The sequence below is a fragment of the Oreochromis aureus genome, linkage group 14, assembly GCF_013358895.1.
Source record: "Oreochromis aureus strain Israel breed Guangdong linkage group 14, ZZ_aureus, whole genome shotgun sequence".
NCBI lineage: Eukaryota > Metazoa > Chordata > Actinopteri > Cichliformes > Cichlidae > Oreochromis > Oreochromis aureus.
In genome coordinates this window covers 32,735,080-32,758,437 of record NC_052955.1, presented here as the reverse complement: position 1 = coordinate 32,758,437, position 23,358 = coordinate 32,735,080, and the positions used below count along the sequence as shown (strand labels likewise).

General features: G+C 40.7%; 2 protein-coding genes across 2 annotated transcripts; both read right to left on the bottom strand.

Moving 5' to 3' along the window:
- Positions 1-616: 616 nt before the first annotated feature.
- LOC116321670 (homeobox protein otx5-like) lies at positions 617-4,762 on the bottom strand. Its single transcript, XM_031741576.2, has 3 exons — positions 4,641-4,762; positions 3,264-3,415; positions 617-2,987 (listed from the first exon to the last, which is right to left on the bottom strand). Exons 1-3 carry the CDS (start codon positions 4,738-4,740, stop codon positions 2,349-2,351), a joined length of 891 nt encoding a protein of 296 aa, XP_031597436.1. The 5' UTR covers positions 4,741-4,762; the 3' UTR covers positions 617-2,348.
- Positions 4,763-17,446: 12,684 nt separating this feature from the next.
- On the bottom strand, positions 17,447-23,243 carry psma6l (proteasome 20S subunit alpha 6, like). The gene is made up of 7 exons (XM_031741529.2): positions 23,015-23,243; positions 22,404-22,498; positions 21,249-21,330; positions 20,927-21,082; positions 20,546-20,724; positions 18,251-18,345; positions 17,447-17,962 (listed from the first exon to the last, which is right to left on the bottom strand). The coding sequence occupies exons 1-7, from the start codon at positions 23,088-23,090 to the stop codon at positions 17,905-17,907; spliced, it is 741 nt and encodes a 246-aa protein (XP_031597389.1). The 5' UTR covers positions 23,091-23,243; the 3' UTR covers positions 17,447-17,904.
- Positions 23,244-23,358: the final 115 nt, after the last annotated feature.

Genomic DNA, 23,358 nt, shown 5'->3' with positions numbered 1-23,358 from the left:
AGCACCAGTATCGGTATTGGATCGATGCTAGCGTGATAGGATCGGTACTTTGTTCATATCAGGCACACTGAATTGTGTTAAGCACATTATTTTTCTGGAAATGAAAAAACATACCTCAAACGTGCACTATGAAAAATGTCTGATCCTTTTGGTGTGACTGTCAGTTCTATTTTAGTTATAGCTTATATCAAATCTAAACAACAGGAGCTGACCCAACGAGCTTCAGAGACAGGCACATTTAAATTCCAGGTCTCCAAAAAACCCAGTTTTAAAATAAATGGAAAGCTGAAAGGTGTGTCTTTCTGTGTTAACTAATTATTGTGGAGAATAAAAATCACAGTGACTTAGTGGACACTAAAATGCATTTGCAAATTGATGATGATTCATCTCATAAATTGTGACACACTGCTCTCCCCTAAAAAAGCTGGCTTTATATGTTAAAAGTACCTGTATTAGTACCAGCAGTACTGACCCTGTATTCCCTTGGTATCGGAATGATATTAAAATTTGCAGTATCACTATTTTGCATTATCTTGCGGCCCTGAATTGCAGAGAAATGGAAGGATGCATGACTTAGAGAACACAGTAAACCAGGAGTTTTAATGAAGTTGTTTAATGTCTCAGAAACATCGTAGCTATCTGGCATGGTAGTGATGAGACCGGTCAAACACAGGAGACAAATGAAATATACAAAATAATTCATATCAGAAAAGAAGCAGAGATGATTATAAAGCCAAAAAAATGTGATAGTACAATAAATGATTAAGAAGCATACTGCTACTTCTATTGGATAAACCCCTGAGTTTGACAAAAAAGAAGAAGAAGAAGAAGCAGAAACCAGAAGAATATAAACAGAAAAAAAATTAAAAGTTGGCAGTTTTCTAGAAATTAAGAAAGAGAGTGATAGAGTCTGTTGGGTGGAGCGCCTGTGTAACAACACACAGCTGATACCAGACATGATTACACTTTCAAGTTTTAATATTTACAAAACAACAACAAAAAAGTATATTAGCAAAGTCCATGTCAGCAGAAGACATAATATTAATGATGATAGTTATAATAGTACTGATAGTAATATGAACTTAAAAACAATTTACCACAAATTTTACTCAAACAAATTCACAAATTTGAAAAGAAACTTAATGTTGTTTTAAGTCTAATACAAAAAAAAAAAGAAAAAAAAAATCAGACAAAACATCAAACACATAAAGTGGTACCCATCACATCTTTACAGGTTGGAGCTGAGAGAGGCACCAAACTGAGCAAAGGAGGAGGAGGGGTGAGTCGGCCGCATGTAGGCCCAGTCCCTTCCCTTTCTCCGGTGCAGTCTCCTCTCCCATCACATACCTCACTGCAGCAGTTTATTGGCAGTCTGCTTTCATCATGCCACTATGAGATGAAGAGGGGTTCCTCTGCCTCAACTAGCAACAATGTGACCATTGTTCCTCAAAATGTGTGGAAGTGATCCTATTACACTAACAATGTACTAGCCATTCTGCTAATGATTACAACCATGCTCAAAGGCAACAGGTTCGTACTGCAGTCACAGGAGTGACCTACTCCCCCCCCCTCTCGGCTCGTATCCCACACAGGCTGCAGGGGGTCAGTGTCATGCAAGGCTACTAGGAACCATCAGCTTGTGTGTGATTTAGAGAAGACCCCGTAAAGACACTTGCTTTAGGTGTCACATCGGGTTAGCTGAAAAGTTTTCATTTCTCAAAGCTCAATGATAAAAAAAAAGCAGCTTTTTCAAAGAAAAACATCACAGAAAAAACAAAATTAGAAGTCTGAAAGGAAGAAATGCAAGTTCTCATCAGTGTAAAAGGTCCATTTCAATTCTATGTTAAAAACAACCTGTAGGTTACAAAAGTTGTTGTGCTGTGGCAATTTTACAAATAAGCCCTGCTTTAAATTTGGTCCAAGTCAAACTCAGCTTTATCAGTCGAATCAAGAGGAAAGCTTGTTCTCACTAGTCTGATTTTGTTCTGCATACATCAGTCTCTTTTTCCTTACATGTAGTCATTCCTTGATTTCAAGGCTGATTTTCTATGTTGCTTAAACACTATTGTCATCTCTTTGTTACAATCACCAAGCCGAGCATCAACAGATCACATTAATCCCACTGATATTTTTCTGAAACAACAAACACTTAGAGTTTATTTCAGCCGATCACTTCCTCAGCCAATGTGTGATTGGTCGGACTTCTGTGTCCCAAGTTTACCTCTTCCTCTTTCTAAAACACATAGAAAGTAATCTTGTTTTTTTTTTTTTCAACCTACTTTGATTATTATCTTTTTATTTCTTACCTCTTCCCTCTACCTCCCTCCCCACGCCCCACCTCCTGTTATTTACAAGACCTGGAACTTCCAGGAGTTCTGGTCTTTGTAGTCCAGACAGTCAGCGGCATTGAAATTGAGCTTCCAGGCAGTTTGGTCTTTGTAGTCTAGACAGTCGACGGCTCCAAAGCCCAGAGAGGCGGCTGTGTAGCCCTGGGAGGACAGTGAGGCTGGGGACTGGCTTAGGGGCCCGCCCATAGAGGAGGCTGTGATAGGGCTCAGGGCCCCTCCGGTCCCCGACAGCTGTGGGTGCATTGGAGACAGGTAGGAGCTACAGTCCAGGCCAGTGAAGTAGGAGGAGGAGCCTGCGTAGCTCTGGCTGTAGGCTGGGGCCTGGGTGTAGGTCATGGGGTAGGTGGTAGTACGCTGCATGCATGGGGTGGTGGAAGCAGACAGGGGGTCTGGCAGCGGAGAGATTGAGGCTGGGCTCCAGATGGACACTGTGGCACTAGCAGAGCTGGAACTGGGGGTGATGGCGGTGCCTGGAGGAGGGGGAGGTGGGCTGTAGGGACCGTTGGTGGGGTTGGCACTGGCCTCGGTGTTGGACTCACGAGCAGGGGATGCCTTCTTTTTAGGGGGCCGTGGTTTGGACTGGCCTGTGCTCTGTTGCTGCTGCTGGCGGCACTTGGCACGACGGTTTTTGAACCAGACCTTTGGGAACAGGAGCATCAGAGAGAAGGTATCTAAGTATCACTATTTCACAATCAAAGCAGCTGATAAAAAATATTAAAGATGTACAAGCTGCTTTCATAAGAACTCAACAAACCCTCACTTTCTTTCTGTATGTGTGTCTCTGTGACACACACACACACACACACACACACACACACACACACACACACACACACACACACACACACACACACACACACACACACACAGGTGTTTTATATATATATGAGTATAATTTTCAGTATAATGTGTTACCTGGACTCTGGACTCAGGCAGGTTGATCTTGAGTGCCACTTCCTCCCTCATGAAGATGTCTGGGTAGCGTGTTTTGGCAAAAAGAGCCTCCAGGATATCCAGCTGCGCACGCGTGAAAGTCGTGCGCTCCCGACGCTGTTTACGCGGGGTGCCTACAAAAAAGATTATTATTATCATTATTATTATTATTGTTATTGTTATTGTTATTATTATTATTATCATTGCCACGTTAAAATCTACGTTGAGTTTATATCTGAAGAATTCCGCAGAAATATTATTGGACTAAAGGCCATGTATCAACGTTGGTGTGCATTTATTACATTTAAAAAATGATTGAACTGATGATGAAAGAAATGATGCATTGAAAATAATATGAAATTCAAATCTTTATATAAACCACTTCAATAAAAACGCTGAAACAAATAAACGAATTCCGATTTTTCTCTTGAATTCGCAGCGTACAGATTAAATATATAAGCACTGTTGCGGCTTTGTTTCACATTTTATACGCTGCCGTGGATATTTGTAGACATAAACATATAGTTGCGAGTCTGTGAAAGTTTCTTCGATAATTTTCATCTCCGTAGCTCAATCTTTTATGTGGCGTTGAGGAAAAAAACAAACGTGTGCGGGACTGAAACCTTTTTATAGGACCGAATAAGCGGATCCAGCAGGCCTGATGTTTTTCTTTCTTTTTTAATATTTCTGACTGGCCGTCGGAGCTGTGCGAATCGGAAAAAAAAGAAAGACCGAAACGAAATGAATATCCACATCGGGGATTATGACTTTTAAAAACGTAAACTTTGGGCCGAGCTCAGCCACACGCCTTCTGCCGTCGTTTCAAACTGTCCTCTGGGCTGTGGCAGATGCTGATCGCAGCATATCGGCCTTCATAAACAACCTCAGTGTTCATTCATGAAAAAATATATATTATTATGCACCAATATGAAATACAATGACTGTCATTTTTGTAAATAGGTTACACTGTAAGAGCAACAGATTGGAGTTAGTTTTAATTCCGTGTGAGAACAGGCGGCCTTTCTCTTCTCACACATTTTCATTGTTTTTTGACTCTATAATCCTCTGAATTTATAGGTCAAGTGAACACATGTTCTGATACACGGAGCAGTAGACACTTACGTTCATAATCATAAATATAACCGTACAGATAAAGTTTCAAATATATCATTCAAAATGAGTCTTTTTTTCTTTACCGTTTTTCTGCGCAATATAACCAATAAATGCACAACGAATATTTCACTTAATTCCATCACTTCACTTGTTTTATTTTATTTGTTTACTTAAAATAAAGGCGATTAAAGAAACTACAGGTTTACACAGATTAAAAACACACAGAAGTCAAAGGCCAGTACTTACTGGGATATCCAACGGCGGCGGTGTGGAGCAGATCCATGCCCGGGCCGGACAGCGTTAACCCGTTCACGGCGTAATGGGGTTGCTTAATGTAGGACATCATGCCTCCTGCCGGCTTTAAAACACTCCCTCACTCGCTCTCTCCTTCTCTCAGACCAGGGGCCGGGTCTCCTAACTAGTCTCCAGGGGGTGTATCTCTCTCTCTCTCTTTCCCTCCTCTCTCTCCCTCTCTCTCTCTCTCTCTCTCTCTCTCTCTCGCTATTTTCCCCTCTAACTCCCTTTAACAGTGTTTGTTCCTTTTCCTGGGATGTTTGGCCTTAGGTTGTTTTTGTTTTTTAATTGTCCATTGACTGCTTTCTCCTCAACTATCTTTATACGTTACTCTGACTTACTGCCTTCCAGCCAGGCACCTTTGGCCAAGCCCCTTTACGCCTGTTTCCAGCTAACGCGTAAAACCACTGCGCTTCTAAGGGTTTGGTGTATGTTCAATGCGTCTTCTAGTCAAAAAAAGAAAGACTACCGCAACTGAAGTCGGCCCGGTGCTACAAGTCAATACACCACACTGAAAACAGCACAGTTCGCTAAACAAGGCCGGTCAGAATCTCCATCAGAGCCGTGCGTAATTGCAGTGCGCACATATAACGTGGCCGGGTGAAAGATGCCAAAAAGCAACTCCACAGCAGTTTGGTGCCTGCGGTCTGACCGGTGGTAAAAAAAATTGTAAGGCGGGTGGGGGGCCCTTCTGCTGTCTCTGGTCGTCCCTGAGAAGAAGAGGATGCTGATCTGCAGGGTGGACAAGTGAGGAGAGCGAGAAGAGACTGGCTAATTAAAAGTAACTTCTTATCCAAGTAGACACCCAGAGCCCTCCCTCCTTCTCTCTCTCTCCCTCTCTCTCTCTCTGCGCATTCGCCCACGCGCATCTACATATTGTTCATTATTCATTCAAGTTGTCTTTCAATAGAGGATAATATGCATTGTCTTTTTTAATGCCCCTGTTTCATCTAAATGTCGCCGCAGCAACAAAGAACACTTGTTGATATGCAGAAAGTAAATACAAACATGAAGAACATGACACCAAGAAGTACTATAAAACACACACCACGCACGCGCAAACACAAATTTTAACAATTTTCGTTTTTATAGCCACTTGCCAAGCTTAACCTTAAATCTTAGTCAACCCAGCAACAAGCATAGGTGTCCGGAGACATGTTCAAGATATAATTTTTTAAATGAATTAATTCTTTTTAAAATTGTTATTATATTGTTCTAAAGTATTTTTGAAATTGGCCTCCCTAAAATAATTGGACGACTCTGCCTGGGTGTGGAGGCAGAGGTAGAGCAGCTGAGGCGGAGAAGGGGGTACAGGCCGGATTAAAAGTAGCACAAAGACCGCGTTGTTCTGCTATTAAATCCCCTTCTGATCCCCAACATGCTGCCTCCGGACCAATTATCCATTCATTCACTTAATCAATAATAATAATAATAACAAGAATAATAATAATAATAACAATAATAATAATAATAATAATAATAATAATAACAATAATAATAATAATGATAATAATCTGAAACTAGTTTTATTTGATTGGTCAGGCCCTGGTCTGGTTATATATCTACATTATAAATGTAATAAGTATCTGATAAAGATGTTTTCTTGCAAAGTCCGACGGTATTTCGTTATCTTATAAATTTGTTTCTTTGTTTCTTTGTTTCCGTTACCCTTTGTTTATTTTTTTTCAGTCCTGGTTTTGTATTTATTATCGCTGAGCTTTGTGTATGCGTTGTGTCTCCTGCAGGGCTAGTTTAGCCTGTGCCATCCTCTACAGCGAGACAATTTCACAGTGTCCAAAGCCGATTCTCTGCGCTTGTTAATTGAATCGGATTTCTTATAGTTTAAAATCCACACACACACACACACACACACACACACACACACACACACACACACACACACACACACACACAGACTCATGTAGCTACAGCCCAAACTGTATAAGGGGTTTATCTAGCTCTGTAAAGCCAAAGCAGGAGATATAAAGACACACACAGAGCCACAGAGAGTATTTTACCGGCGTGTTTGAACGTTTCCAAATCTCAGAATAAAATGTCTTCACCTGCTGAGGTGTGTGTGGCTGTCTCAGTGTGTGGGAGGCCTTCATGTGTGCGCGCTGTTCACAGTTTGGATACGGTGGACTCTTCGGTTGCTTACCACATCCAGGTACGCCTGTTTGTTTGTTTGTTTGTCTAGCTGTTATTGTCGGTTGTTGTTGCTGAGGTAGTTTATACAAAGCTAACTGCTAGCAGGATAGCTAAATGAGCTAACTGTGGGGAGTCCGGGGACAAGACTGTCTCGAGACCTCCAGCTGACAAGAAAAAAAAAACGGCGTGAATAGCGAGACCTCAGATGCGCGTCAGGGCGCGAGCGCAGCAGTGCTGTGCACGCGCATTCTCCTCGCACCTGCCCTCAGAGTCTTAAGTACATTTTTTTTTTACATGTTTTTGTTATGAGCAGTAGAATTTGATAAGCTTATAATAGGAGAAATAACTTCATTTAATCAGTAGTTTCTTAGTTGAAAATATACGCGAGTATATGAAACAAAAGCATAAAGAGCCTGTATTGTATGCTAAATGACGCATTTGCATTTGGGACTGTATTAGGCAATAAAGCATAGCTGTAAAACATTAGTATATAGTTATTTTTAGTTATTGTACATTTATTTTGAAATGGAAAAGCTGTTCTACATTAGACTCTTAGGTTCCTAATAAGATAATAAAATATAGATTTTTTTTTAATCGTCATTAGGTTGTACCCTAAATGCTGCACCAGATTTAAAGAAAAAAAGTTCCAAAGCTGCGGCATCCATTGTTTTAGAAAATAAGACAAGCATTATGAAAGCATTAGGAAGTTGACTCATTTATTCAGAATTATTTAGTACAGTCAAGTCCAAGTTATTTGCTTTGTGATTTTTACTCTTTTTTGTGCTCTTGAATGTGCATAAAAAGATAAGCCCTCCCTAAGATACAGGCCTAGGTACCAGTCTAAATATTAATGCTCTCATTCAAAGCAGCGGATTTTACTGTTGCATGACAAGTTATGTTTTCTGGGTTGTTTGTTTTGGAAATTGTTCCATGATGCTGGTGGTTTGGACGCACTAGGACCCAGAGTAGAAGCAAATTAAGGGCAACCATCACATAAGAGGCTTAGTGCATCTAATCTATACTCACACACACACACACACACACACTCACACACACAGGGAGGCACAGTATTTCGTAAACATCCCATTTTGAAACAAGCACGCATACATGTCCCACAGGCAAACACTGCCATTGTATTTTCATTTAGTTTTCATTTTCTCCAAACTCTTTTATTCCCTTGTTGACCTTAACTGCCATCCCACTTTGTTAGAGAACATTTGCCCATATGCTCCACTATTTCTCTCATCCCTTTTTCATTAGCGAACGCCCTTCAATAAACTAAGAAGCTGAGAGCAAACTCATCCATTCTGGACAGCTATAGTTTAAAAAAAAAGAAAAAGAAAAATACTCAGATATGAAATCCTCCTCATCTGTGTGCTCAGTGCTGCTCAGATGGATGTCTGAATGTTTTAATAATTCCAAAGGATAAAAAAAGGATTTCAAACTGGAATTGAAATGAAGTTTCACTCAGTCATTGCTCATGAAATGTTCACGAGGCTTTTTTACTGACAGAAAATTAACTTTATTTTGCAGCTAGCCCTTTTTTCTGAATCCTCCCGTGCTAAAACAGCTGAAAGACAATTTTCTCTTCTGTTTACTACCAATCCTTTACTTTGTGTGTGTGTGTGTGTGTGTGTGTGTGTGGGTGTTTGTGTGTGTGTGTGGGCGTGATGGATATGAAAGAAGCTGTTTTTGTGCAATTTGCAACACGGCAAAGACCAAAAACCATCAAATTCAAAAAGGCCTAAAACACACATACACATGATTTACATGCACAAACCCTCCACACACACACACACACACACACACACACACACACACACACACACACACACACACACATTTCCCCCAGCTGTTAAATACTCTGATATCATATTGTTCGATACACAGCGTATTTTTGTATGTCTGTGTACACTCTGTGTGCTTATAGTGTGCATGTGTGTGTGTGTGAGACAATTACACACACATACACACGCGCGCACAGAGTTCAGCCGATTTATCATAATATGCTTTATCTGAAAAGTAAGTATCTTACCTCGGGATAAAGGGAGGAAAGAGGGGTTTGTGGCCAGATTGACAGAGGAAGGGTGGATGGAGAGAACTGAGCGCTCACTGCACTGGAACGCAGAGCCTGGACCTTCACTTCTGTGGCTGGATTGATCAGTTTTGATAAGGTAAATGAACATTATAGGAAGTTGCTGTTGTGAGAGAGAAAAGGCCACAGTGGTGTTTGTGTGTCTGTGAGGGTGAGACCGACCAGGCTGACACAAACAAGAAGGTAAGAATGCGATGGTTACCTTGAGTGACTGGTGGAGGAAAAAAAGTCTATAACTGGAGGAAACTGGGCGGAAAGTTAGGGCGGATGGGGTGGAGAAGAAGGAAGAAAGGAAGAGTTGACTAGAGTGGTGATAAAACGGGGCAGAAAAAAGTGGAAGAACAGAGAGAGAGAGAGGCAGATGGAGGGGGAGCATGGGAGGGGCGTTGTGACAGACCCAATCTGAGCTTTCTCAGGGTCCCGCTGTCAGCGCTGTGCCACCTCTCATGTTTTTCAGTATACAAGTTGGCCTATTCATATAGAAAGTCATTCACAGACGACACATGTTCATACTACATCTGTTGTAGGAGTTTGTATGTAGCTATGAATGCTGTTGTTGGAGTGAATGTATTGAGGTCAGTGCTAACTCCTCATTTAACTCATGTAAGGATTACTCTGCATGAGCCCAGGTCAGACCATGTGTCTCTCTCTCTGATAGTGCTTACATTTCATATATGTACAGTTGTGTGTAGGTTACACTCAATAGTCCTGCTGTTACAGTGCTTTTGCACACTGTTAGTGTATACGTATGCATATGCATGGGCTTGCCTGAGCGCGTCATTTGAGAAGGATTTGGGTTACGAGCAGTCTGTCATGGGTCTAGGCTGTTAACACTTATACAATGCGATGCATATATAAACATATACACACTCAAAAAATATAGACCAGGGCTGGATGCTTAATTTACTTGCACCTTGGTGGCCATGTATATATGGATACATATAAGCTACTTTAAAGATTCTCAGCTGCAGCTCTAACAAATTTTATGCAGCAAAGACTTATATTTATAGTTGGTGGTCTCTTCTGTGATATATTGCATGTTTGGAAACCTTTGAAAAATGGTTGCACATGAATTTTTTTATGGTAAATACAGCCTAGAAGAAACTAATATTTTCTTATTTATATTTATGAAATTTTAAAAAAGAAATACAAACCTATTTCCGTGATTCTAAAATGCCTTTTATTCACGCTATCAGCTTTTATCAACTGCAAGCAAAGACTTTTTTTCACATTTTTTTCCATGTTCACATGAGGCCTCGTTCTTGAATAGAGTCGTGGCTATAGGGTGATGAATGATATTAGCGAGTGTTTTAATTAACCCCTGAATGCCTAGTCTAAACTAGTGTAGCTAGTGTAAACTTGTATAAACTTCAATAAATTACACAAAAAATTTCTAAGCAACAAAATGCACACACTCCCCCCTCCCCCCCCAAAAAAATACACAAATAAATAATTATTTGCATCCTGCAGCAAATAGAATAAAAATGAAAACTTGTGCACTTATGCAAATTAATGTTGCTGTACAATTAATATTATAATTTAAAAAAATGAATTTTCAGTTTCAAGGTTCAGCTTGTAAAGTGTTAAAGTGTTGGTGTTATTACCATGAGTGTTATGTGGAAAGTCATTTTATGAGATGAGATTAATGTAATTATACATAATGTATGATATGCGTGACATCAGTCGTTGCAGGATGCAGTTCTGCTGAGAGTTTTTTTTTAAAGAAGCTGTTGGTGCTGCACTCCAGCCTCCTTTGGGTTCCATGTGGAGGCACAAAGTGTGTGTATGACAGAAGAAGGAGGATCAGTCTGACTATGAGTTCATCTGTAAATAATGTCTGGCCAGCATCTTGATCAATTTCACAGACTGCAGACCCCCTGATGCGTGCATGTGTGTGTCCTGCTGTCTTCTCTGGTAGACAGATCTCTAATCAACTGCAGACAGCAGCAGGTGGTGTGTGTGTGTGTGTGTGTGTGTGTGTGTGTGTGTGTGTGTGTGTGTGTGTGTGTGTGTGTGTGTGTGTGTGTGTGTGTGTGCAATACCAGCCATCACTTAACCCCCTCCCGATCGCTGTCTGAGGTTTTAGGGTGTTAACACCTGTTCATGCCGTCATACTCATACACTTGTAGTAGAAGCTGAGAAACTGCATACCAAAATATCACCAAACAATGTCAAAATATTCACTTTTAATACTGGAAGTGAATACAAATTGGGTAAATACAATAAAAAGAAGGAAAAGTACACACACTCACACACACATATGCCCGAAATGCTGACTTGAACTAATTTAATTACATGTAAATTGTCCGTTTAATTTGCAAGTGCAATGTAAATTGTTACATTTAATAGGATCTGGTCAAATAAAATTTTACTTGATTGGTATACTTTTTTTTACTTGTTTAAATAAATAAACCTTTGATTTTTATACATTTCAGATGCATTTCATTCAAAATTCTTGCTTCATGTTTAGTGTGGTTGATGAAAAGGTAATTTGTATCATTCAAAATACAAATTATGTAATGGAATAAACAGAGTTCATAATGTTGACTGATTATTTGAGGTAACCTTTATAGCAAATCAAATACTTTTCATTTGCTTAAAGTTATTTATTGTAAGTCATATAAAATGTATGATGAAACTGTAAGAACCATGGAAAAAATGCTAATGTAAAAGCATTCACAGTGTTTAATTCAAATCAAAAGGCAGCCTGTGCTCTTCAGTTCAGTCTGCATTTATTTTTAACTATGTTAGCACTAACTCACAACAACAGCACCCTCAGAGCGCTTTATAATTGTATGATAAGGACTCAGGTTCGGACTCAAACTGCTCTCTGACCATATGGCATGTGGTTGCCTGCTGACTCACAGGTACTAAAGTAGTACCTGTTACCCATCTATTCTTAATTTAGACACAGCTTACACTAAGTTTTAAACCTAAGTTTATCATTTACACTATATGGACATGCTTTCTGTCTCCAGGGAAGTTATGTCCCCCAGATGTAACACACACACAGGCTTCAGCTAGTTAAAACAAAGCTCATATGTGCATTCATGCATGGCTTTATATGCTTTATGAAAAGACCGTGTGTGTGTGTCTTCTGATCATGTGTGTGTGCTGGTGTGGAGGAGAAGGGGGACATTATTGCAGCAGGTGGACAAAGGTGGGGTGAGTTGAGTGTGTGTGTGTGTGTGTGTGTGTGTGTGTGTGTGTGTGTGTGTGTGTGTGTGTGTGTGTGTGTGTGTAGCGTGGTACAGTAGCTTGAACCCCCACCCACCACCTGCAACACCACCAGCCCATATGGCAGTAGACAGTAGTAATAATCATGGAAGTGGAGCAACAGGCCCTGAGCCTCACTAATCCTCAGCCACACTCCGACACGTGCCACGCTGATGCATACACCCACCCTATGGACACACACACACACATACACACACTGAATGGTACTGAAGGTACCATTTATATATGCAATCATGCATACACACACACAGTCTCACAAACGCGTGTACTAACGAACAGAGCAGAGTAGAATTAAATGGAATGTTTATTGCTCTGTAGCAGGTGGATCTGCCACTGTTGCCTCAGTAGGTTGCCTCCTGGTTTATCTTGCTTCATTAAGAACACTGTGCCAAAATACACATAAACAAACACACACACATCTTGCATTTACAGAACATCTTTCTCTCTATCAACGCTGTTTTTACACTGCACACGGTTTCTGTTTAATCTCAGTTATGAAGCCATCGATTTCATGTTAATATTGTAACACATCACCACAGGAGCACAAAGAGTTCTTTCTGATCAGCAGAAAAGCACCTTGGCTACGTGCACGTCCAAAAGCACATGCACTCGGCACACAAATAGAGTCGCGCGCACTCACTCGGTACACATACACACACAGAAAACCTTTTACGTGTGACGCACAAGGAGACAGGGCGACAATGGCTCTCTTATTGTTAATTGGCTGTTTAATCCTGAGGAATGTGTGTGATTAGTACCCACCGGTGGGTCAGGATCTTGCTCAACACTCTTGTTCACAATGGACAGGCTATAACAGAGATGTGGGAGTGAGCAGGCGCGCAAATGCACTCTTGTGCACACACACTCACACAGAAGGACAAAGGTGTGCACATAGTGGTCCATGAGTATCACAAAAAACACACACAAACACACAGACAATTGAGCATCAATACACGTGCAGATTGAGGGGGCCACAGTAGGACCCCATGCACTCTCACAAAGTACTGAAGTGACCACACATACACAGCAATCTACCCAGCATGCAACTCAGTGGCAAAGAAAAACCATAATTGTGATTTCAATCATATAGTACTGCTCATGCAAGGGACATACAATTTGCAGGCAACACAACATGGCTTGAAAGGATTTGTAGATGATTCAGTTCTTTGAAGATACATGTAGCTACACATTTGCATGTGTGTGTGTGTGTGTGTGTGTGTGCTCTGTTTTTTTTTTTTTTAACAATCACACCTTCACAACAATCACAGCAGAAAAGAAAGCCACCTCAGAAGAGCTGGAGGCTACATCATGAGCATTGTCTGATGGTCATGAGACTGACTCCATGCTAACCCATATTCTCTTTTACCTTCTTTTTGTCAGCAAAGTAAAGCACTGTTTTAATGCCATAATATTCAACACAAGTGTAGCTTTATATGTAAAAATTCACCCATTGTGTAAGTGTACTGGTAAGTGAGGTAAGCCACTGGTTACACTGAAATGCAACGTGTCCTTAACGTTGTTTGTTTCGGGGTCAAGATTCAGAGGACACTTAGAGCTCGCTACAGTGGCCTGCTTGTACCATGGGGTCCACTGTGCTGCTGCTGCTGCATATTTACAGGAGTGTAAAAAGGTTATGATGGACAGAAAGGAAGGGTTAATGGGACAGCCAAGACTGGTTACAGGTAGATTGTTGGGTCCTCTGTATGTGTGTGTGTGTGTGTGTGTGTGTGTGTGTGTGTGTGTGTGTGTGTGTGTGTGTGTGTGTGTGTGTGTGTGTGTGTCTGTACTTGCATGTGTGTGTTCTGTAGGAGGTCCAACCAGGCTGCATCACTGCTGACACACTGCTGCTGGCAAATCCAGCTTAGTGTGTCTAAAACAGGCCTACGAAATCTGCCACAGGGCACCTAATGCTAGGGCCGCTGTCACCCTCAATCACTCACACACACCTAATCCCCACGCTGTGACCCCACACACACACACACACACACACACACACACACACATGGCCAGTACTCTGGGCCCATTTAGCTTGGCAGGGACTCACAGTACCAGGAGACACCAGCCACAGGGTCAACATTTCATATGGTGGGGGAGTGATGGGGGAAAAGGAAGGATAAATGCGAGGTAGAGGGGTATGAGCTGCAGGAGTTCAGGCATGGAGGTAAGAAACAGGTGGCATTAGCGCTTGAGGTATGGCCAGAACAGAGAGAGGAGCAGAACAGCTGTGAGGTGAAGGTGGCTGAGGAAAGAGAGGGTTATGGGGCTGCGAATACGAGAGAAGAAGTGGTGTGTTTGTAGGGATGAGAAAAAAAGGCACAGGGAAAAATGAAGGGTATGTGGTGAGGAGAGGACATGGGAAAAGATACTAAGGGGCGTCTGAGTACAAATCAATTTAAAAATTAAAAAGGCACCACTTTGCTAAATACACCATAGAATGGTTTGATAGTCTTGATAGCTGTGGTATAGGACCTTAAGAGAAAAAAATAAATAAGCTGTTTATGAAAACACACACATATATAAATGAACTGTTTAATTATTCTTAAAGTTTTATAAAACATCCAGTATTCAGTAATACACCATAAGAAAATGAAAGGGGAGCGGTCTTATAGTTAATTGTGTGTGGTGATATTTCTTTTCCATTACAAAGTCTTTGCTTTTTCAAATTTAAAGATCCACTTCAGTCATGGAGTGATACAATTATTTTTTCTTTCCAATCCTGTAAATTTTCTGTCATGTCTCCTTTTCCCATAAAAAGCTTCACTTACATCTTCTAATGTAATTAATTTTAAAACGGCTTAAAATAAGACCTCCCTTTCCACCTTCCTCTGTCCTACTGTGTGGTAATCCTAAATTAATCTCAAGCACAGATTGGTCTTTTTCATTAAAGATATTTTGTTACTGCAGTTTGAAACTTAAATGAAGAGACCATTCACATTGCTGTTATATAACCCCTGTGCTTTTCCAGCTAGAGTTATAGACTGTATAGAAAAGATGGACAATGCTTCCAGCTCTGAAAAGTGACGTAGATCTGTTCTTTTAATAGCCAGAATGGGTGTGACTTGAGTCCAGCTGTGTAGAGGTCCAGGGGAGCCATAGACTATATACAAAAGATGGACATGGCCACCATAAAGCAGACTGAGAAGCCAATCAATGTTTCTGCCAGAATAAAGTATCTAAACACCAGGGACTGGAACATGTAAAGGTTCCAGTACTCCAGCTACTTTTGCAGTGTGGATCCACTAAGTATAGCTAGCATATCTATGACTTCAACACTTTTACTGGTGGAGACTTTTTCATGTCTGTGTGCATTTATGTAAACTGTGAACCTGCCAGTGCTGACAGCATTCTTCTTTGTTTTTTTGTTTTTCCAGGTTCCTGTGCATGCAATGCCAGCAATGGGGGTTGAAGAGCCAGCTGGTTTTACCGGTTAAAATACTAAACTTGTGTTTTTGAAAAATTTACATGTGTAAATAAATATATATATATATATATATATATATATATATATATATATATATATATATATATATATATATATATATATATATATATATATATATATATATATATATATATATATATATATATATATATATATATATATATATATATATATATGTATGTATATGTATAGAATCTTTATGCTACACTGCAGCACTGTTCCCATCCTGTTGGCATGGGGTTAAAACAGGCCATAAGAGTTTATGTGCCAACACATATACCTTTATACACAATCTTATGTTATCTAAGAAGAACAGAAATGCTCCCATAAAGTAATTGGAGGCAAGACACTTAAAGCCTATCAATGCAACTTAGGACCGTGCTCCCTCCACTAGGAGCTTTAACAAGACTAGCGGGGCTTTTTGATGCTCTCAGTCTAAATCCTTAATGTGTCTGCAAACAAATTGAGGATCCAGTCTTTAAATATCCTTCTTCTCAGTCCTGGTCAGCTTTCAAATGACCTTAAAGTATTAATCTTATCTTTTAAATTTATTATCGGATGGCCATTGGTAAAGTTACATTATATAGCACCAGTTCACAACAGCAGTTATCTCTATGAGCTTTACACTGTAAGGTAAAGACCCTGAAATATCAGATGTAAATTCGGAACAACCCCCATGACCACTTGGTGACTGTGGGAAAGAAGAGACCTCAGCAGGCTGCAGGGCAGTTGGGGGGTGGTAAGGAAACACGACAGGACCGAGGAGTAAAGAGAGCCCATAAACAACAAACAAGATGAAACACAAAATACTGGAAACTGGTGCAGAATAAACATGTATATGATGTGTAACATCACATGGCTACCATAGAGATATTGCAACGGTACAGTATTTGTTTAAGACAATTTCAGGGCAGTGAATACTGTGAAACTACTTGGCAGGTAAGTAATAAATATTTTTGTTGTTGTCAATGAGAGAATTAGCATTATCAATAATGTAGGATCACAGTTTAACTTCTGTAAACTAACAGTATATTCATGTAATCTGCTTCTAATAATAAAGTAAAAGCATAAACACGCTGCTGTTCTCTGTCATTATAAGTGTTCATTTTAAGAGTGAATATGTGCGTGCGTGGCTGAGCACGAAAACACTTATCCTTTCAGATTGCCAGGTGACATTTTGTAAATGGTGGGTCACAGTGTGTGTTTCTGGTGGACTGACAAGACACACAACGAGGGACAAATAACAAAGTGGAAATGCATGATTGGCAGTGTGACACATATACAGACACGCAATCCCCAAAGACTTGGAAGTGTACTAGTTTACGAGAGTCAAAATAGATTTCTGTAAATAGAAAAGTACAAAGAAGAACAAATTCTGTTATGAAATACTCAGAGGCTGGACGCAGGCACACCACTGCCATCTAGTGGTCACAGGAAGAAACGCAGGACATTCAACAGTGAGTATCAGGCAGAGAAGCCACATACATTTCAACAAAAGAGCCTCATAAACTGTGATTGCTTTTAAAATTAAATCTGCTTTAGTTGCAGCTAACATAACTGAACACATGAATGTTTCTAATGGCCTCATTACTCTACTTGTCGGTGCCCATCCAAATCCTGGATCCTCAGTTCTTGCTCATGAATACATCCAAATCCAGAATGACATGATTGATGGAATAAGGTGTGGATCTTTGACCACTCAAACACTGAAGTGACCTGTCACCTGATCAACAAGAATACCTGCACCTCGCTGAGATATGTGTACAAACTACAAGCCAAAATTAATACATCTCCTTAGTCCATTCACGTTAAACCAACATACGACATTGCTCAGTCTTCTTTGCATTCAGTTTTATTGTGAGTTGCTTAAAAAGCATTAAGTATGACTCCCAGGGACAGTTTTATTATGATCTTTGGTGAGTGTTGTTAAAAACATACAGTCCTAAAAATGCTGTATGATAAATATTATGCACAAACCAGCATCCAACAAAAGTTTAGCTAGTCGCTTTAGGTGCAAGATCAAAATTTAAAAATGGCATTACTACTCTATACAGAACTGTTTTAAAAAAGCCCACTGGAGATATGCATCCTATCACTATGTATCAAACATATATCGATCCTTTTTAGCACAGTTTCTTCATCAGGTGTGCTTGATTAATCTGTCTGGACATGCAGGTGACCGACTGTGTACAGTGTTGTGTACAGTGGAACAGCGTTGGTAAATTACACTAAATCAAGCACACCGACTATAGCAGACTATGATAAATCACAGACCGACGTTTGCAAGGGTGTCTCTACTCCCGCTCTGCTATGGCAACCAGGTGGGTTTCAATTTCTTCTTCAGGGAGTGTCCTGCCGGAAGGAGAGGAGGGAGGAAAAGTGGAAGAACAGAAGTCAGACATGGCCATGTAAAGTCCTTCAAAACAGAGAGATTCAAATCCTCTATGACTATCAGACTGACAAAAAAATAAAAAGCATCTGACAAACAATATGGATGGAATGAACCAAAACAACAAAGTAAACTCATATGTGCAATAAAAACACCTAAAATAATAAAGAAAGCTTTCTGTCAGGGTAAAAATCCAGAGCAGAACCGCAGTCATGACCCATGTGGTGAAACCAGTGTGTGAACGAAGTTACCTGAACTTAGGTTTGTCTTTGGTCACTACGCCGATCTCCAGCTCACTAGCCTTGAAGTCCACTGATAGGACAGAGGACAGACAGGAAATGGCCAACTGGAAAGACAGGAAGGAAAATACAGAGAAAATCCTTCAGTCAGAACATTAAAGAGGATTTTCGGTCAGAGCGAAAGCAGAGTAGAACTTCACAGACTAACAAGGTGCACAGAGGAGAGAAGGGCGAAAAGAAAATCTTGTTTCAGGTACGTTTTCCTGCAACACAGGTGTATTGCAAGTCATTCAAAAGGTTTTAATAGTTTTGAGGAATGCTGGTTGATTCTCTGGCATTGGGGGATTTTCAGGCTTGGTTCAGCTTACACTTGGTTAACTGGCCTGACTCCAACATCATGAACAAAATCATTGTTTACACCTGCTTCTATAGTGTGTTCAGGTGATCACTAGTATCACTAGTATTCAGGTTTTTAAAGGCCAAGCCAGATTTGACGTTTAAACTACTCTAAATGTTGACACTGGCTGAACAAAAAGGGAGCAGGACAAAAGAAAAAGTTCCACCACATCTTCCCTCATGGCTCATTTTTCAAGGGACACATCAGGACACATGAGGGTTTACACTGCAAAAGATACAATATATGGACTAAAGTACAGGCCTACACATTATACCTACAAATTCTTCTTGGTCATGGAGAACCCAGGCCGCGAAGCTCCCAGTGCACACTTTTCTGTTGACGTTAATGTCAGAGAAGGTTTAAACCTCTACAGTTACTGAGTCAGGTTTGCGCCTCAGAACTCGGAGACCCCACTCTGTAACTTTCCATGGTCCTGCTATATGAAAGCTGAGTTGCTATGGTTTCTAGAAACACAAACTTTGATCTAATCATGGAATACCTAGGAGGGAAGAAATTTCTGCAGCGGTGGCATCCTGTTAATGTACCACACTCAAATTCTTTAACCTCTCGACAACGAGCCATTCTTTCACAAATGCTTGTAAAGGCAGACTGCATTGCTCGGTGCATGACTTTGTACACATGTGGCAATGAGACTGGCAATACTTGAATTCAAAGATTAAGAGGTGCGGCCCAACACTTTTGTCCATATAGTGTATGTCGTTAAATACGTCACAGACAACTCAGCAGGCAGTTTTAGCGATTGTCACACAAAGTGTCTAATGCCAACCACACACACACTAGAAGACTTTGAAAACACTTCTGAAGCATCTAGAGTTGCTGTGTCTTGACTCAAAGTTTGTAGTCAAAGATTGTAAGATTTTGCAAACGCTGGGAATTTTTTTCAGGGTTATTATTTCCAATTAACCAAATTGCCTTTGACATTGTCACACAATGCTGGACAACTGAGCATTAAACAGAAGGAGCTGCATACATAAGAAAACAGTAAAGACATAGCAACACATGGACATGCCACTGAGAATGAGACTGGAGGGAGAGAAGCTACTGGGTGTCAACCATGTTCATGAAAGTGATTTGCCTGAGCCATAACCAAAGACTTACGACTGAATCAAACGTGGGTGATTCCTATGGAATATGGAGATGACAACAACACCAACTTAAGGCAGCTCTGACTGAGACAATCGAGATGACAGAAAACTGCCAATATTTTGTCGTGACACGGGACATTTGTCTCTGACACTGATATTGCCTGAGAGTCATTTGGTGTAAGGCTAGTGATTCTTTACAGGTGAGATGACCTGAAACATGTAAGCAGGTTCATGTTACTGCAAATGTCATACTTTATGAGGTAAGTTCAGAGTCACATGAATGGCAATCTGACACTGTTATAAGGACAGGCTGCTATGGTTCACTGTTTGCTCACAGGTCATCCTCTTGTAAATCATCTATATCTCAATCAAAGATACTGAAATCATACAACACCCTCTCCTCAACCACTGAGACGTTGATATTCTAACTAAGGTAAAAGGCCAAGTGCATCAGAGGCTGCTATTCTAGGAGGAATGAGCAGGTATAGGAAAAACAAATTCAACAATATATGATGATCTAATCCTAAGTGAGGCAGGTAACTTCAAGGCAGTGACTATACCAGTGATAAAGGCACAGATTTGACTTCTGCGGGATGTAGAAACATCCTGTATAGCGACAGACAGGAATCCAGTGCTTTATTCAGGGACACTGTTGATACACCTTGGCCTTTCTGTTGGAGGACAATCCTTTCGATTCCACCCAGCAGCTTTTACCACCACTGCATAACTCATCTATTCGACTAAAATTGTAGGCATCGCATTAACAATTCACAGAAAGTGTGTTTTCATCAGGCTTCACTTTACCTGCACTGTCCTGTCATGGGTCAGATCTGGCTTTTTCTTCAGCTTTTTCTCCAGGTAGCTGTTAGCCTCCGTCTGTTTGGCTCCAACCGCCGTGGCTCTGAAGCCACAGTAATAGCCTGCCGGGTCGCATTTATAAAGGACAGGACCGTGCTGGGGGTCAATGGCCACCATGATCATACCTGGGAGCACACGGGGACAACTTAAGACAGCCGTCCTTCAGATTGTGAACATTCAGTGCATGTGCAGTCAGTGTTTAATGAGTGTTTGTGAGCTCTTATATGTGTTTTTAATGTGTGCCTTAAACTAAACTGTCTTAACTATTAATTATATCTAAATATTAGCACAAATAAAATATAAAAATGCACGTAAGCGCCCACTTACAGCAGCCTAGAGGTCTCATTTCAGCATTCTGCGTGTACACCTGAGAGATATCAGCCAACCTGCGACACAACACGTCTGCCGTGATGTCATAACCAAATTTATACTTCCATTCTCCAGCTTCCACTCGGGCCCGGTGAACCTGGGAACGACTGTCAGCTGCACAGGAACAACAGGATTTGAGTGTAATTACACACAAAAAGAACATCAACACTTTAACTACACATACATCACATCTCATATTTATTCACTATTTATTATTTATGACAGCACAGCATACACATTATCAAAATGAAACGCATGCTGTTAAGTGATGAATACATACCATTGTGCCCGGTCATCACGCAGCCAATGCGAGGTGTTAGTTTGAACATGTTAGTCACAGTGGAAGAGTCCAGCAGCTTATCCTGCAGGAAAAATTATCCAGCTTTATAAATCTAGACACTGTAGTATTTCTCAAAGTAACAATTTAGACTCATGAAATGCATCTCAGATGGTTTTAAGTACTTAATTATACATTTGTACTCAAAAGTTTACATGGACTCATCATGAGCATAAATGTCAAGGTCATTTTGATCTTCTGATAATTTCCTTTTTCCTTTTTTTGTGATGTTCTTTTTCCAGGGTGAAATGATTATACAGCACACATGTTTAATTAATTAATTTAGGCTTTTCTCTAATTCACATAGGGTCAAATGTTTATACACGGGATCAATTATATACAGACACCCCCACTAAGCATTGGTTAAATGTGCCTTAGCAAGCTGGACACTTTTGGTAGCCATCAAAAAGGTTCTGGTATAATTCTAGCTGGATATATGACCAGTCCTTCTGCTAGAATTGGTAGAGTTCATTTATTTTGGTTTTTTGGAACATCATCACATCTGAAGCATAGTCCACAAATTTTCAGCAAGGCTGAGGTTGGTTCTTTGGGTACTGGTACAACCACTTTTTAAGATGTACCAGTACCACTGGCAGCAAAACAGCCCAAGGACAATTTAAGACCACTACTATGCTTGACAGCTTATACAGTGAGTGCTCTTAGGTTTGAAAGCCGCAGCTTTACTCCTCTAACATACCTCTTGCCATTGTGGCCAAATAGCTCAATATTTGTCTCGTCTGCCATTAAAACCTTTCTCCAGAAGGCCCTTGTGGTCTCCGAAAGGCCCTACCTTTCGCCCTATCATAGCTCCAGCCCTCCTGTAACCCTAAATTGGATAAATGAATGGGTCTCCTGTATCATATCTGGATCCGTGCACACTCCCTAACATCCATAACTACAGTGACTAGACGCTGAAGCTGACACAGGAGAATAAAAATCATGCCAAAGGTGTGTTTGAGGCCCTATCACGTTATATACAGAGTATCTTATTCAAGCTTTTTGCTGACATGCTTTGAGTCATAAGTGGCCTCACTGTTTGGCTTCAGCTCACATCATGATCATCAGCATCATCGTAGTGAGACGCGTTTGAGGTCTTACCGGAACTTTCTTTTGTGTGACCACCACCGAGGTGTCCTTACCCCGGATCCCAATTGAGGTCAACCCGCTCTGAGAGATGGCTTTGAAGGCATACTCTGCATCGCAGCACAAGACACATATGAGAAAAAATAACAACATAAACCTCGCCCTTTATTTTTTTTATTCTGATTATTTAATTTATGAGGAGGAAGGCACCGAGTTTGCCCCCGCAACGTACAGCATGATAGTTATGAAAACAACTTAGAGGAACTAATTTTTGTTATTTTCGGGATACTTCAAACACTAAAAGCAGATACAAAGAATAAAACTAACTCAAACTAACTACTAACTGTATGCAGTTATTCATATTGCAATTTAACTAGGTTATAAAAATTCAAGCTTGAGTAGCAACAGGTATAGCAACTAGTACGTGTTCAACTTGGACGCTAACCGTACTCCGCACCGAAACCAGCAGAGAAGCTAGCTACATTTGCTCCATCATGTTTTTGTAGTGTTGTTTCGATTAGCAGAAGCAGGTAGCTCACACCTGGTAATGACTGTGCTACTGCACTGTACACTAGGCATGGTCCGGGTTTGCTGTTAGCTAACACACAACAGAAAATGTCCCTTACCGACTTGGTAGAGGCGGCCCTCGGGTGAAAAAATGGTAATGTGTCGGTCAAAACCTGCGTTGGACCCGCGGGACATCTTCCTCCTCGTGACCTCAGGTGAACTTTACTCAATATGTCTATATGGGCACGCAAATAATCGATACTTCGTGTGTTTTTAAAGAGTCAGATAATAGGAAATGACATGCCTGTGCTACTGCCGTCAAAGCAGGCTAATGGAGTAACTTCCCCGACGGGATTTTTACTTTCTCTTTCAGTTTTTCGCTCAGAGCGGCTCCATGACCGGCCCCGGCCGCTTTAATTGGACGGCAGCGGCAACGAGGAAGTCAAGAGACTCTACCAGTTAA

Coding starts and splice junctions, on each gene's coding strand:
- psma6l (XM_031741529.2), bottom strand. CDS start 23,090: ATGTCCCGCGGGTCCAACGCAGGTTTTGACCGACACATTACCATTTTT. Junction 21,331..22,403: donor TCACACAAAAGAAAGTTCCG/GTAAGACCTCAA, acceptor TTTTTCCTGCAG/GATAAGCTGCTGGACTCTTC. Junction 18,346..20,545: donor CCCATGACAGGACAGTGCAG/GTAAAGTGAAGC, acceptor CTGTCTTTCCAG/TTGGCCATTTCCTGTCTGTC.
- LOC116321670 (XM_031741576.2), bottom strand. CDS start 4,740: ATGATGTCCTACATTAAGCAACCCCATTACGCCGTGAACGGGTTAACG. Junction 3,416..4,640: donor CGCCGCCGTTGGATATCCCA/GTAAGTACTGGC, acceptor TCTTTTTTGTAG/GCACCCCGCGTAAACAGCGT. Junction 2,988..3,263: donor TGCCTGAGTCCAGAGTCCAG/GTAACACATTAT, acceptor CTGTTCCCAAAG/GTCTGGTTCAAAAACCGTCG.